This window comes from Parasteatoda tepidariorum, chromosome 9, assembly GCF_982258835.1.
Source record: "Parasteatoda tepidariorum strain Cologne lab strain chromosome 9, Ptep-v5.0, whole genome shotgun sequence".
Classification (NCBI taxonomy): domain Eukaryota; kingdom Metazoa; phylum Arthropoda; class Arachnida; order Araneae; family Theridiidae; genus Parasteatoda; species Parasteatoda tepidariorum.
Window position 1 is genome coordinate 68,582,871 of NC_141763.1, and position 16,220 is coordinate 68,599,090.

Genomic DNA, 16,220 nt, shown 5'->3' on the forward strand with positions numbered 1-16,220 from the left:
ATAATTTCAAAAGAAATCCAAAAACTTAAAGAATATATAATTAAATGTTTAATTATTTAATTTTTTGAATCTTTTAATCTTAAATGCTTTAAATCTTCTAACGTAGCTCATAACTAATATGTTAGAAGTATTCAGACGAAAAGTTAATGAATTTGAATTTTTAAAATTATAAGACAATGAAAAAAAATTAATGCTAAAAGCAGATTGCTTAAATAAATACACAGCATAGACTGTGGATAGCATGTTAATTTAGAGATAACAAATAAAAAAGTAAATTTTTTATTTTACCTTTTCTTGTGTGTAGTTTAAATTTGATATTTAAAAGACTGATTTAGAATTAAGTGGCATTCAATATATTTAAACTAACTTTGAACAGTGAAAATATTTACATATGCACACAAATTTATTTATTTTTATTTATAAAATTTATTTTATAATTTTATTTGTTTATTTATTTCTTAAAAATTTATACTTCCCTTACTTTAATGATTTAAATTAAAATATTTCAAGGAAATCAAGCAAAAATCGAAATCTTTTCCTACAGAAGTTTTATGTAGCAATAATTGTTTAATGAAATGTGTTCTCTTTCTTAAACAAAATCTTATTAATTAAAAAAAGAGCATTCTTGCAGCAACGTAAACAACATTTAAAACTCACAAAACTATAAAATTAACATCCAAGCCAACAACTATCATCCAGATAAATTATAACAGACGATAAGCACATTTTTTTTTTCAGAAAAAAAAATTCTCTAACATTTAAATAAAACTGGGCAAAAGTTTTCTAATGATACATATGATCCAAAAATGCTAGATGAGGTGGCTTCCTGTATTAAAAAAGCGTGAGTTTGCAAATCCCCTCCCCCCCGTAAAGAGTTTTTTTGTCGTTCTTTTTAATCATCTCATATGATATACTGCTTGCACATCTTCATTAGCTGTGCTTAGGTGGTGGATTTCCATCAAAACTTTATCCCTACAGCAAGAATCCTAGATTCCAAGATCATTTACTGTTCGGAACCTGTGGCGCCATCTAGTATAGTGAAGTTAAAATAAATGTTTCGGAAGAATTTTCCTACCTTAGATATATACATAAGTGTATATATATTTATATTATGTATCACACAACAATATGAGATAGTGGAACACATTCTTGTTTCACATATGAGCACCCACGAGATTTTTTTTTTTTTTTAAATTGGCAAAAAAGCTCGTATATAAAGTTTAGGAAGAACAAATTCCTCAAAATCCCCAAGCTTCTGTATAACGAATATCCACTTCCTGCAAAACTGGAATATTTTTCTGAAATGATAATAAACATAGGTAATTATTTCCTAGAATTAGTTTCCAAATGATAATAATTTCTGTACAATAAATTTTGTAATTACAATAAATTTTGAAAAATTTAACATATTTACTAGATATGTATGAAAAAGTAAATATTATAAATTATGCAGATTATTTTAATAAAAATTAATTTGTGTAAATTAAAAGTTGATCATATTTTTTATGTTATTCATGTTTAAAATATAATATTAGACTTCCCTATTTGTTGGTAGCATATTTATTTTTAATGATGTTAATAAATTATGTATAAACTATTTTCTCGGTGGTTATATTTTTCAATATGTTTCTTTAGATATGTAATCTTTAATTTTCTCGGTGGTTATATTCTTCAATATGTTTCTTTAGAAATGTAGTCTTTAATTTATCTTCGACTTTCTCCAAGAATCATTACTCAGTTTCATCATTTGTTAAATATAATACAATTGATTATAATGTAATTTTGTATAATAATAATTTTTATCTAATTCTATAAATTATTAAATAATACGATAATACAATAGTAATACTTTATTTTATAATTATAAAAATTATTTATAATCGTTTAATTATATAATATATAATCATTTATTTTATAATATATAATCATTTTATTTTTATAACAATTATTTTATTTTTAACAAATTCTACAGTTTAATAATATCATTCCTAACTTTATTAATAATTGCATAATTCTAAAATCTTCTCTATACATCTATCACTCAGAATATAATTTTATAATTTAAAATTAGTTTCAAATAGTTAAATATTTCTATAATGTTTACCTTTATCTCTTCAAATGTTTCTGGACTCAGCCCTGTACTATTTAAATTCAATTTTCTTAAGCTCTTCATAGCTGTAACAACAAACAAAATAAATATATAATTGTTGATTTAAAGAATGCTGTAAAAATGGTACAATGCAAGACAATACTTTAACAAAATCCAATAAAAAAATTTAATCTAATACAAAAATTTAATGAATAGTCCCAAGATGCTGATGCTGGAAAGCATGCTCAGAGCCTGACTTTATAATACATCTATTTATATCTAAGACAGGAGCATACGCGGCGGTTGCCACCACATCAGAGGAGGCCCCCAAATCGAATATAAAATTGATTTTACGTTTCCTTTTTTCTTGGACTTTTTTAAGAAAAATATCAGTATAGTGAAAAATCCGTCAAATTTACGTTGGATTCTTCATTAATTTATCGTATGAACACGAAAAATTTATATTTCGTAAATTTATGACTTTCTAGGGGGGGGGATTGAGCTAAATGTTCGCAATTACGATAGATAAATTTGGCCAATCAAAAGCCTGTATTTTTGCATATCGCAATGCTGTTGTTGTTGTAGTTAATTTACGTCGCACTAGAGCTGCACGATGGGCTATTGGCGACGGTCTGGGAAACACCCCTGAGGATGATCCGAAGACATGCCATCACAATTTTGATCCTCTGCAGAGGGGATGGCACCCCGCTTCGGTAGCCCGACGACCTGCACGCGAAATCGAGCACTTTACGGTAGAACAGTTTAACGAGGACCAATACCGCACACCCTCTGTCCATACGCAAACTGATCAAAGTGGTCATCCACCCGCACACTGACCGTAGCCAGTGATGCTTGACTTCGGTGATCTGCTGAGAACCGTGTCTTAACGATCAGTCCACTGCGGGACTATATATTTATAGTCCCGCATATAGGGGTACCCGTTATATGCCAATGCTATATATTTACAAAAATAGAGGCTAGTGATTGGCTTATTTGAGCTATCGTAATTGTGAAAATTTAGCTAAATTCTGCCCTAATGTCAGCAAGGATATGAATTTTTTTTACAGCTAGATTACTAAGTTAACAATCAGAAAACTGCATATCGGACACTGCCTTCGTATAATGGACATAGAATCGTCAGAAAATCAATAAAATGAACAGAACGATATTTCGTCTGGCGATTGGAGGTGGGGAGGGGGGGGACTTTATAGCTATTTTAGTACCAGTCAATTTTCTTGTTATGTATCTATAATGAGGGGAAAAATTCAAATACCTCCATAAAGTTCGGTTCTTCATTACTGAAGTAGTAAAATCTTAGAGGAAATATTAGGGCTAAATTACTCCTCTGGGAGTGAAGCAGTGGGGGGGGGGGGATTTTTCCCCCGGGTCCCAATTAGGCTAAGTCGGGTCTTGGCATGCTCGATAATGCATACACTTCTTTCGCTGAACGAATTACATAAGTGGAAAAATTTGACATGTTTCAAGCGCTTAAGAACAGGCACCAATTCTCTAGACCAGTGTTTCCCAAAGTGTGGGAACAGTTTAGAGGGGGTACGCGTTCTTATGCGAAATATCTTGCAACAAAAGAAAATTTCAAAAAATTTTATTTAAAAACAAAGTTAGCCATGAAAATTTATGATTACTATATCTATTTTTTGCAGAGTTAACAGTTAATAATTAGGGGTGTCAACAGCCAGTTGTGATTTTTAACTCTTGTCTGATTTTTATAGTAAAAAGTACATTCATTTTTTTATTAGCGGTACACAGCGTTACGAAAAATTTAGAGAGGGTACACAAAAGTCATAAGTTTGGGAAACACTGCTCTAGACTCAGCAGAAGTGAATGTAGAAGCTAAAACAGATTTGATTTTTTTTTAAAAATTAAAAATTGCTAACAAAAAAATTGAAAATAAATAAAAATAAGAAAAAAAGCTTTAAAATAACCGCGGTAGCCAAGAGGCAAATCAGTGCAGATAGAATTTCGAAGTGTACATTACCTAAGTTAACTGTAGGTCAAAATATACGTTTAAAAAATGCATAGAGGTTGAAATGCGAGTTTGAAGAATGGATATAGCTTGAAATGCTTTTTGTAGAATCTGGGCATCATACAAAAAAATATGCTTTATTAATGCTAAACAATGAATTTGTCATCACCCTTTCTCTTGAAAAGGTGTTTATTAAACCAATGTATGCAAATTTGTCTAGTTTTTGATCATTACGAATAAAAATTATTTGCTTGTTACTTCAAATGCCAAGGACATAAGTTTAAAGAACGGAATGAAATGCTATCTTCATTCTCCAAATTAAATTATTTTTTCTTACTCAAATTTCTAGCTAAGTCCAGTTTCTTCAACGCTGGTTTCGAGTCTGTTTGTTCATTTTCATAAACACTATTTGTATATTTTCTCAAACGTACATGCTAAGTTAACACCGTGATAAAAAAAAAAAAATGCGGACTTAATGCCTATTTTGAGCTCTGCCCTGGCGAAACTTTTGACTGGCATTGACTGTACTCTGTGTCGATAGAGAAAGAAAATTCTGCTATTCCAAAATGAAATCCCGTCACTGAGGAGTAGATGGAAATAAAGAATAAATAAATAAATAAAAACGCTTTGAGTCAGTTTTCCTTAAAAAAAAAATTCAGAAATAAGAATTAATCGTTTATCTCGTTTTGCTATGCATGATTTTTACCTTTCAGTATGTGTCCAAAAATAGATTTGAAGTTCAAAGATTCTTTTTTTTTTAAAATAATTAAGATTATATATATATATATATATATATATATATATATATATATATATATATATAAGTAAAATGTGTATATTTTGAGTGACTGGAGGGAAAAAAAATTCTCAGAGTTTTTGCTTTTAGTTCAAAAACTTTTAAGCAGATAGCTCTTTAGTGAACCACTGAGTCAAAGACATACTTTATAAAATTGCATCACGTTTTTTTGAAATCTTTCAATATAGGAAAGTCGCATTGATATTTTTGATTCCTCCATCAAAATCAGAAAAATCCATCAATCAAAGAAAGAGCACAAAATTTGCATGAACAAAACCGCTATAAAAAATACGTTGAAGGTACATATCATATAAGACCAAGAATACTGGAACGAAAAAAATATACTTTGTGGCATGAATATGCGGCAAGTATTGTTCTCTTAATATTATTTTTTTTTTCAATTATTAGTTTTTGGAAAAGGTCTAACTAAACTAGTCAGTTTAATTTAGAACACGCTGTAGTTTAAAACACAGGAATTAATTCTGTTTATTTCATATTTGTTCGGTCTTAAGTGAAACTTTCATTAGATATTTTCTTTAATTTCAACAACGCCCTCTCCTCTTGTTAGTTGAACATCGAATTTCGAGCTAGCCGATCATGGTTGCAATATTGCTAACATGAGCTTAAAAATACTGTAAATATATACATGCTTCTTAATTAAAGCTTTCATAACAATCATTTACTTCAATTGTCATCATTTTAAAAAAAACTAACTGTCGTGGATATATATAAGCAATATTAATTCATAATATGTTTATATTAAGGGATGCAAAAATTATTTTTAAGGATTCCTGTTTAAGTGCTTAAAATCGTTCGTATTATACAAACAATTACTCAATTAAGTTTTTTTCCCCGACCACACAAACGTATAAAAACAATATTAAACGTCATACCATTGACCATTGAAATCGAGCTCATATTGTTCAAAACCACGATTGAAAATTTAATCATAAGAACTTTTATAAAGCCAAGTCGAGGTGAGTAATTAACATCTGACTATTTCATACATAATTGCAACTACATTTTCACTTTATGGTTAAATAAAAATATTAATATTAATTCAATATTAAATTTTAACATTTGTAATAGGAATATTTTGCCTTTGAAATGACCCACTGTAAATAATTAACATCTGACTATTTCATACACAATTGCAACTACATTTTGACTTTATGGTTAAATAAAAATATTAATATTAATTCCATATTAAAATTCAACATTTAGAATAGGAATATTTTGCCTTTGATATGACCCACTGTAAATAATTAACATCTGACTATTTCATACATAATTGCAACCAAATTTTGACTTTATGGTTAAATAAAGATATTAATATTAATTCCATATTAAAATTCAACATTTAGAATAGGAATATTTTGCCTTTGAAATGACCCACTGTAAATAATTAACATCTGACTATTTCCTACATAATTGCAACTACATTTTGACTTTATGGTTAAATAAAAATATTAATATTAATTCAATATTAAAATTCAACATTTGGAATAGGAATATTCTGTTTTTGAAATGACTCACTATAAATACTTAATATCTGACTATTTCATACATAATTGCAACTACATTTTCCCTTTATGGTTAAATAAAAATATTAATATTAATTCAATATTAAAATTCAACATTTGGAATAGGAATATTCTGTTTTTGAAATGACTCACTATAAATAATTAACATCTGACTATTTCATACATAATTGCAACTACATTTTCACTTTATGGTTAAATAAAAATATTAATATTAATTCAATATTAAAATTCAACATTTGTAATAGGAATTTCTTGCTTTCGAAATGACCCACTGTAAATAATTAACATCTGACTATTTCACACATAATTGCAACTACATTTTGACTTTATGGTTAAATAAAGATATTAATATTAATTCCATATTAAAATTCAACATTTAGAATAGGAATATTTTGCCTTTGAAATGACCCACTGTAAATAATTAACATCTGACTATTTCATACATAATTGCAACTACATCTTAACCTTATAGTAAAAAAAAATATTAATAAAAATTCAATATTAAAATTCAACAATTGGAATAGGAATATTCTGCTTTTGAAATGACTTACTATATATAATAAAAAGAATAGGTGAGTATTATACATATTATATATATATACTCATGCAAAATATCATTACATCAAAAAATATCAAAATTATAGCTTATAAAGGATCTAAATTGGAAAACGTTTTAATTATGGTGAGTCCCTGAAATCATATAAATAAAATAAATACCAAAGATAAAACTGGAAATAAAGTAATAGTACATCTAGTACAGTAACTAAATTGATAGTATATGATTAGCAAGAAAAAGCTTAAAAAAATTTAAAGTTATGATGTATAGAGTATGAAAGCAACCAAATCAAAAAGAGTGTAAAAATAGGTAGAATAAAACAGTAAAAAATTGAAAATATGTTGTATTCTATAAAAAGAAACAAGAAAGGCTAAGAAACACATTGCAGAACAACAAGAATAAAAATTTCAGTAACCTGCAAGTGTAGCCAATCCTCCATCTGTAACCCTTGTTTCGCAGAGGTTGAGCACTTGTAAATTGGGAAGATGTTCTGAAAGTAGACGCAATCCCGTATCGTCGAACTAAAATAAATAAAATAATTTTAACAAAATGAACTAGGGTGCATTAATTTAAAAGTGATTTAAAATTTCATTATTTCCTTATTTTTTTATTCAAGGACATTAAAAAATTAAAAACATGTTCTGAATGTGGGCGCGATACTACATACTCGAATTAAAATGAATAAAATAATTTAAGCAAATTGAACTGGGAACCCTCTTAATTTGAAACTCATATTCTTTTTCATTTGTATTCATATGAAATTATTAAAAAATTAGAATTTAAAATTGTAAGAAGATTGATTCATATATATTTTTCTAATGACCTTAAAGTCGTATGATGGGCCCTATCAAAAATTCGATTATTTGCCTTTTTTATTTTTATTTTATTTTTTTTACTTTATTTATTTATTTTTTTAATTTCATTTATTTATTTGCATTTTGAACACTAAGCTGGTGGCTAAAACAAAATTATTATCATTTCCTTGAAAGTTTGATCTCAAAATAATGAGAAAAACAAACTATAATTTAAAAATCTTTTTAAATATTAAATGAATAAAATAAAATCAAAAATTTTTTGAGGAAATAATACTTTTTTAAAATTTAAATTAAAGAAAACTGAAAATGTAAATTAAAAAAATTGCTGAATTAAATAATTTAATAATGCAAGATATATTTGAAACTTAGCTTAAAAGTTTCAACTATTTAAACATGTCAGAGACTGGTGTGTTGAAAGTATGAAATACCAATTTCGTTAATTATAATTAACTTATTTTTCTTTCCATTTAGTCATCCACCTTCGAAAAATTATTTTCAAGATTATGCTTGGCAATAAATACATATTTAAAATTATTGAAATTATAGGCAATTCCTAATAACTCTACTCTGACCATTAAATACATTACTATAAATATCATAAGTATTTGGTTGAAAAATAATTTAATTTTAATTAATAAAAATACATTATATTATTAGAAAAATATCATAAAAATAAGACACAAATTAAATCTTAATAATTAAAATCAAAATATAAATGTGTGTTTGCAGAACAGTATTTCATCAGGGGACTATGATTAATGATTTAATTTTTCAATCCTTTTATGTATCAAAATTGACTTAGAAAATTGAATTTATTATATGGTTAGAAAAATATCCTTTCAGTTTTTCTTCGATATAATTTCTAAAATCAAGATAATAATAACACAATTATTTCATTTAAATCAATCTTCAAGAGAAGGCAAGCTTAGAATTTAGTTTATAATTTCTTCGCTTTTTTTTATAATTTTAGTTTATAATTTTAATAGATGCAATGCTGAGATAAAAATTGTAAAACAAAATTTAAAGTTTTAAAGATAAAAACCTACAAATTTTTACCTGTTTGATCTTAGCCAGAATTCAAAACAATTATAATAATAATAATTCGGTAATCTATTTTATTTTGTCTATGGATAAAAAAAAAATTTAATATATCCTTACCTTAAAATACTAAACTATATCGTTCAAAAAGGATTGATTTGCACGACATGATTCAACTTAGCAGCCTATTTAATTATTTGATACCAATTTATATTATTGATTCCAATTTATAAATTATAATAATAATTCGGTAATCTATTTTATTTCGTCAATGAGTAAAACAAATTTAATTTATCCGCACCTTAAAATGCTGAACTATATAGTTCAAAAAGGATTGATTTGGAAGACAAGAGTCAACTTGGATGCCTATTTAATTATTTGATACCAATTTACATTATTGATGCTAATTCATGTGCCAATTTATATTATTTATATTATTAGTAGAATCTCACGATAATATAGTTCAATTGGAACTCTATCAAGTGTTATTATTGTGCAATAACGTAACTATCTCAATTGTCGTTATGAAGGATAAAATTTACCTGCGTCGACCACAGGTTGAGGTAACGAAGTGATTCAAGTTTAATGAGCTCTTCTGCGCATGCGCTAGTCACTTGGGTGAACGCTAGAGATAAACATTCCAAATCTCCAAAAGAACCACTGCTCAACAGGCGGGATACGTCTGCATCCTAAAATCACAGCAATTAGTAATTAAAGTATTTCTAATTCAATCTATGTAAAAAAAAATTAAATTAAAAAAATTTTAAAAAAATCTTACAGTAGATTTGGAAGGCAAAGCGAGTTTTTTCGGACCACCCTTTTGTTGCTAAAATAGAAAAGAAAAAAATTCTATAGAACATTATAATTATAATATAGATCATTTATTAGCAAAACATTGTTTCAAAAAAATACTCTTTTGTGTATAACTGTATAGAAAAATGCATATAAATTCGCTTTCTTCAATAGTAACCTATTAATGCCCAACGATTAAGTAAAACAATCGAAAATATCGATTTAAGAAAAACATTATATAAAAAATATTCGCCTAATAGATCTTTTTTTACCTTACCTAAAAACACTTCGTTTGACTTTAAATCCAAATAGAAATATGCTGCATAAAAGAATTACTTTTATGTGAGTTAAAAATGCATTGTAAAAAACTAATCGTATTTTTTAAAATCTTTGGAAACTGTTTATAACTTTGTGAAAATTATTTTTATGAGAGCTAATCACGCATAATACTTGTTGTCCATTAATGTAGATATAAAATTTCACAAAAAAATTTTACTTTTCAATAAGTGTCAACATTTCTGGTAGAACTAATCACACCACAATAAGTTTAAAATAAATAAATGTTTTTATACTCTTTTAATAAAAAAACTCTTTAATACGAACGAGAAAAGTATTTTTATGTTGCGTTTCATTGTAACAGTAGCTCTCATTAAAGAAAATTATCAAATTAATGTGCATGCGTTCCTTGTTATATTGATAGAGCTGCAAGATTTTCTAAGTAAATGATTTTAAAGCTTTTCAATAGCTTCAAGAATATCAATCAAACATCCGTAATAATAAATAATTTCCCCATTTAAAATGTATTTCTAAAAATAGCAATTTTATAAATTTTAATTATAAGAATCACTCGTCGTGTTGCAAAATGATAAGAATATTGGAAATTAATCTACTTTTTAGTTATAGTTACTTTTTAGTATACTTTTTAGTTACTTTTTAGATAGTTTTTTTAATAAGATTTTCAAACGTCCTAAATCTCCCTTATAAACAATTTACTTCGGTCTGTTACCAAAGTTGAAATATTCAGTTAGTTTAATATAGTATTTTAATATATTTATAATAAAGAGGAATAACATTCTACAGAAGAAGCGCGAATCAAATCTTCAAACAAGCTGCGTTATAAAGTTACTTTTCATAGCTCTATGTTAAAGTGAAACCTTAACTTGAAAGTGTTTCTTTATAATTTAAAAAATGGAGCTCTTTATGTGGTCATGCGTTGCACCCATTTTTCCTGCTGGTCCTCATTTAATTACAGATCTGATTTTTTATTAATGAGAATATGGATAGAATTAATTAAAAGTTATAAGACACTACCGTACTTTAGATGGGGGATACACAATAATCAGCTATTTATTGAGTCAAGTACCATCTGTTGGATGGACCTGCACCTGAGGAACGACTTGCGTAGCGATGCATGCGACAGAACCCAAAATCAACCAGTCTATAGTTTGTCTACTGTGAGAACTCCCCGCGCCGCAAAGTCTGAGGCTGCTGCTATGGAAACAAGAATAGCGCATTTAAGGGAGGGTAGCTTCTTTTCACTTTAGGGCTAACACCGAAGACTGAAGAAAAATATTCCCTTTCTCTCACTGAAACCTATCCTAAGCAGTTATCCCACATCCCTACTTGAAATAGTTATACCTCGTTACCATAGTCACCGCCACGGGTCCAGACGGCTAGGAGAGTTCTTACTTTAGACAAACTATATAAAATGGCGTGTTATCGCTCTAACATAAAGTGATCACCCATTTCCGAACAGCTCAGATATGATCATGATATATTCAGTGTTGCGCTATGAGTTTTATAATATCAGTCATAAGTGAGATGTATTCTAAGCAAGTGACATTACTACGAGGGTACTCAATATTTTCATTCGACTGAACCTACCAGCTGTCTCAAATGCATCTGCTTCTCGCACAGAGTAGCATAGTGTCTCTTTCCAATGGAGGTACTCTGAAGGGTGGTGATGATTTGCAGCTGGAGGTCTTTGTTGTCCACTACATTCATCTCCAGCAAGGCACACAACGTTTTTTGGCACGTTTCGTCTTCCCTTAAGGCGCGCAGCAGACACGGACCCAGTTGCTGTTTGGCTAGTGATTGCAAGAACTTCCGCCTCTTGAAGCAGCAAGTGATCAATCGATCCAGCTGAAAATCGCCAACAATAAAACAGTGATCGTGAAATCAACATTATAATTACTACATTTAACAAGAGGCCTAATCAAGTCATGCGCCATCTACTTTCTGTAGTCACATAAATAATTATGACGCTCGCTTCTATTGTCTAGATAAAGCTAACCTTTAAGTTTTACATAGACTACAACGACCATTTCGAGCCTTAAGATCGTTCGAATACTCTACAACCTTAATGTGGTGCTCATTTAAATCATATCATATTCATCATGATGTATCATGATCATAAATATGATATATCATTTCACTCAAACACATTGCTATAATCTAAAGTAGGGAAAATAGTTTTGAATTTTATTAAGGTAAATACATGTTTAAGTTGCAGCGAATTCGTACCGTATTATGCAACAAGTATATTGTTGCGTCAGTTTTTTCTGAGATTGTATTTAAGTATCTAAGCTCTAGTACGCGATACTCTTGGTGCTATTTAATTTCAAGTATTTTATTAGATTTATACTTTAGAGTCTATGCAGAATGCGATACACTAGAAAGTTAATAGTGACATTTTGAAAATTATTAAAATGTTTAAACTGGAGAAAGGTAGATAGCTAAATGAAATAGCTTGAAAAAAAGCTATTTTATTTAGCAATCATAGCTTACATAATTTTTGTTCAAATAGAATAATGTCGAAAGACTGAATTTATTTTAAATTGATATAGGCTATAACTGCAAGCAATAGCTTCCAACAACGACGAGCTTATCTTATCTTTTATTTAATTTACGCTATCACTTGTAGTTATTAAGACTTAGATTATCACTTAAAATTATTTTACAATTATGGTGGATTAATTTTCAATTTCTCTCTTATTTTATTGGAGTAATATTTTCCCCAATTCCTGTTAAATTTTTGAATGCGCTAATTTGAAACGTAAGACGTATTTAATATAATTAAAACAGTCAACGATATATTATGTTTGAGGTATTAAAAAAGTTAAGAAGTGTATAATGTTTGAACTATCGGAATTAGAGACTTATAATCCAAATAAAGATAGAGCATACTTAGTGCTACACGTGAATAAAGCTGAAAAATGTGAACAACGCGCAGGTAATCAGTTTTTTTTATTAATCTCATTATTTGTTTAATTTTTTGTCCTTGATTTACATTGTTTAACTTTATTCAAAAACAATTAATATAAAAATTATTGTAACCGGTAAGATGCACAATATTTGATGTGATGAAGTAAAGACATACAATACTATCATTCAATTTTTAAATATTGTATCCTAGACAACTAAATATTGACTAAAAGTGTCAGATATTCCAGACATGTAATATTTAAAACAGTATAAACGAATAATATTTGAATTATAGAAGCATTAAAGAAATGCAATATTTGAGCTATTGAAGTAGTAAAGACGTATAATATTAGACATGTCGAAGTGTTGAATTATTAAGTATAATAGGTGAAAGAATTGTTTCGTGTAATAGGTGAACTCTCGGGACAGTATAGACATACATCTTTAATGCTCGCTTAACTTGCTTTCATAAGCTGCTTACTATACGTTACTCCTACTTTATAATATTTGAATTATCGAAACAGTAAAGACGTATATTTGAACTACCAAAATAGAAACGACGTACATCATTTTGAAATATCAAAGAAATTGAGAAAACTATCAAAAGATCTATTGAGAGAACTATCAAAAACAATTGTAAAATAATTGAGTCATTAAAACAGTAAAGGCATATAATATTTCAATAACGAAAGCAGTAAAGACGTATGATTTTTAAACTATGGAAACAATAAAAATGTAAAATTAGTTGCTAAAACAGAAAGAATAAAGTATTTTTTAATATGATATATGTAAAGTGTAAAAAAAGGTTTGGAAACAGTCAATTATCTCGAGAAACATACATTGCTTCGAAAAGTGAAACTAGATACATTCAATATTTTTAAAAACTATCCTAACTCGATATTTAACCCTCATCCCCCCAGGTATGGGGTGGAGGACAAATGTGAAATCTTAAATATGAACCTTTATTTTCCATTGCAGATTTGGATTCTTCAGAAAAAGCAATTCTATTTGAGTTATAGGTTTCTGCATTTCGCTTCACAGATAGTACTGTGACCGAGGAAACTTAAATGAGATACAAGCTACTTAAAACGACTAATTTCGAGACCCATCAAATAAAGAAGATAAAAATAGACACGTTATAAACAACAACAAAAATTTCGAAAAAAATACCAAGAGGTTTTTAGTTATATTTATTTTTATTTTAGATTAATAAGCTACAAATAAATACGTTAAAAAACATGTAACGATTTTTTTACCCTTAAAAAAATACCGAAGCCTTTTTAGTTTTATTTATTTTTATTTTCGATGGGTCTCTAGTTAATTTTTAACAGTTTAAAAAATTTAATTAACATTTTGAAAAACTTAATTTTTTCTGTTACAGCGCCATGTGTGAAAAAATACCTAAACCTGTTACTCAAAAAGGGTTACTTTTTTCTAGAGAATCCGAGCCTACAATAAAAAATAGGATTCATATTCAAGATTCCAAAATTGCCCCCCACTTCACAAGGTTGGGGGTGAAAGATAGAGTTTAGTATCGTTAGATGTCTCTTAAAAATATTGAATGGGGCTTCCTTCTCTTTTTCGATCCGATGTATTTTTCTCGAAATATTTAACAGTTTCCAAACTTTTTTAAAGAACAAGATAACAAGAACTTAATTAACTTAAATAATGAGAAAAGTATAATTCTTTATCTATTTATTTTAATTATTAAGAACTGAAAGTAATGAAACCAAATGAAATAGTTGAAGAGCCGGAACTCTTCTGACCAACTGCTACTGTTTCTCAAAGATGGCAACATTGTTTAAATTAATTAATTATTCAAATTTAGTTACCATCAAACTCCAGAGGTCACCTTCATCATCGCAGGCAACGTTTCCCAGGCAATATATATCAAGCCAACCAACTTTTTCATCTCTTACAGTAACTAGATTCTGATGCACCTGGCATCTGTCATCTTGAACGAATGATCGCATCACTTCTTTCATTTTTCTAAAAAGAAAGGATCGAATGATTTAAAATAATTTATCACATTACCACAACGGTGAGATATAATTAATCTATGAATGAATTTGTGTACTTACGATGTAAAATTCACGCAAGCCAGAGCACTGAAATAAAAATAATTATTGTTATTAATATTTTAAACATAAAACTTTAAACCGTGACAACTTTGTCATGTTTTTAAAACTAATATTTAAAAACTACCCATAAAAAATTTTTTAATAAATTTAAAAAGCTTAGATTATTTTGAAGACTATCAGAAATTTGAAATTAAAAATTAAATTGAAATTAAAAATTCGAAGAAAAAATCAAAATTCTTAGAGAATTATCTTATTTTCTTTGAGATTTATCATATTTTTTTTTAAGTTTTCCAGATAGTACTAATATAATGTGAATAAAATTATTAAGAGGTAGTGTTTGAGTGCTCTTGTAATGGAGGAAAAGGCCTGTTTCTACGTTCCAAGTTCTTGAATCCAATGATTTGGAAGAATGTCTCTGTCCAAAAAATTGAATGATTCGCTGACACTATTCAAGTTCTTAAATGTTACTCGTTGGTCGTATTAATAAACTACTCATGCGCATTGTTCATATTCGAAGTTATAAAACTCAAACTTACATGAAGGCAACACAAATGGATCCTAATGGATCAATTTATTTAGATTAGAATGTATGAAAACTGATAATAAAATATAATTATTATTTGCCCACTCGCTTACTTCATGAAGTTTTAGAAGCTATTTGGTTATGAAAGAAAAAATTTGCATGGAAAGTAGAACACGCTCAACTATCATCCATGGATTTAGACCAGGAATTCGACTGATCGTTTAAACTCGATCCAAGCAAAGCAAGTTTTCAATCAATATTGGTACAAGAATTAAAACTGCATAAACAGGCCTAAAGACTCCTATTTCGGAATAAACAGTTAACAACATTTAACATAATAATAACAGTTAGCAAAGCATATTACCAACACATTAGTGAGATTTTGCTTAGAGTTAGTCTTACTTTAACCATAAAGCAAACCTTATTTTGTACTCTTCAGCGATACTGAAATTGTGGAGAAATTTTCACGTATAAGCTAAGAAGCTTTAATAGCGAGACGTTAGTGTTAGAGAGAACAGTAACGCTTTGCAAAACCACTCTATTAAAACGCCAAAAACAAGAACGCTAAGAAGTAATGATAGTTTTAGATCTACAGATTCCATCAATTGAAAACTTGCGGGGGAAAAATAAAATACATAAACTTTATTTTATTCTTCCAAAGTATGAACTTTAAAGCTATTTTACTCAAATGCAATAAAATGTCACTCAGAACTTAAATCTTTAATTGTTTTCCCTTCCTAAATTCCTGTTCTAAAACGTTCTTCTTATTAGTTTGATAAAATTAAAAATTGGTTTGAG

The 16,220-nt window shown here is 28.1% G+C and overlaps 1 protein-coding gene across 1 annotated transcript in view; it reads right to left on the reverse strand.

Annotated features, from left to right (window-relative positions):
* Positions 1–437: 437 nt before the first annotated feature.
* LOC107444686 (C-Maf-inducing protein) overlaps positions 438–16,220 on the reverse strand; it is a 69,387-nt gene continuing 53,604 nt past the window's right edge. Inside the window, exons 12-19 of the mRNA XM_043038702.3 lie at positions 14,900–14,926; positions 14,651–14,807; positions 11,499–11,756; positions 9,601–9,648; positions 9,365–9,511; positions 7,385–7,490; positions 2,105–2,175; positions 438–1,298 (exon numbers count right to left, since the gene is read on the reverse strand). Coding sequence (XP_042894636.1) covers positions 1,239–1,298; positions 2,105–2,175; positions 7,385–7,490; positions 9,365–9,511; positions 9,601–9,648; positions 11,499–11,756; positions 14,651–14,807; positions 14,900–14,926 — 874 coding nt within the window. The 3' untranslated portion in view covers positions 438–1,238. The remainder of the gene's footprint in view (positions 1,299–2,104; positions 2,176–7,384; positions 7,491–9,364; positions 9,512–9,600; positions 9,649–11,498; positions 11,757–14,650; positions 14,808–14,899; positions 14,927–16,220) is intronic.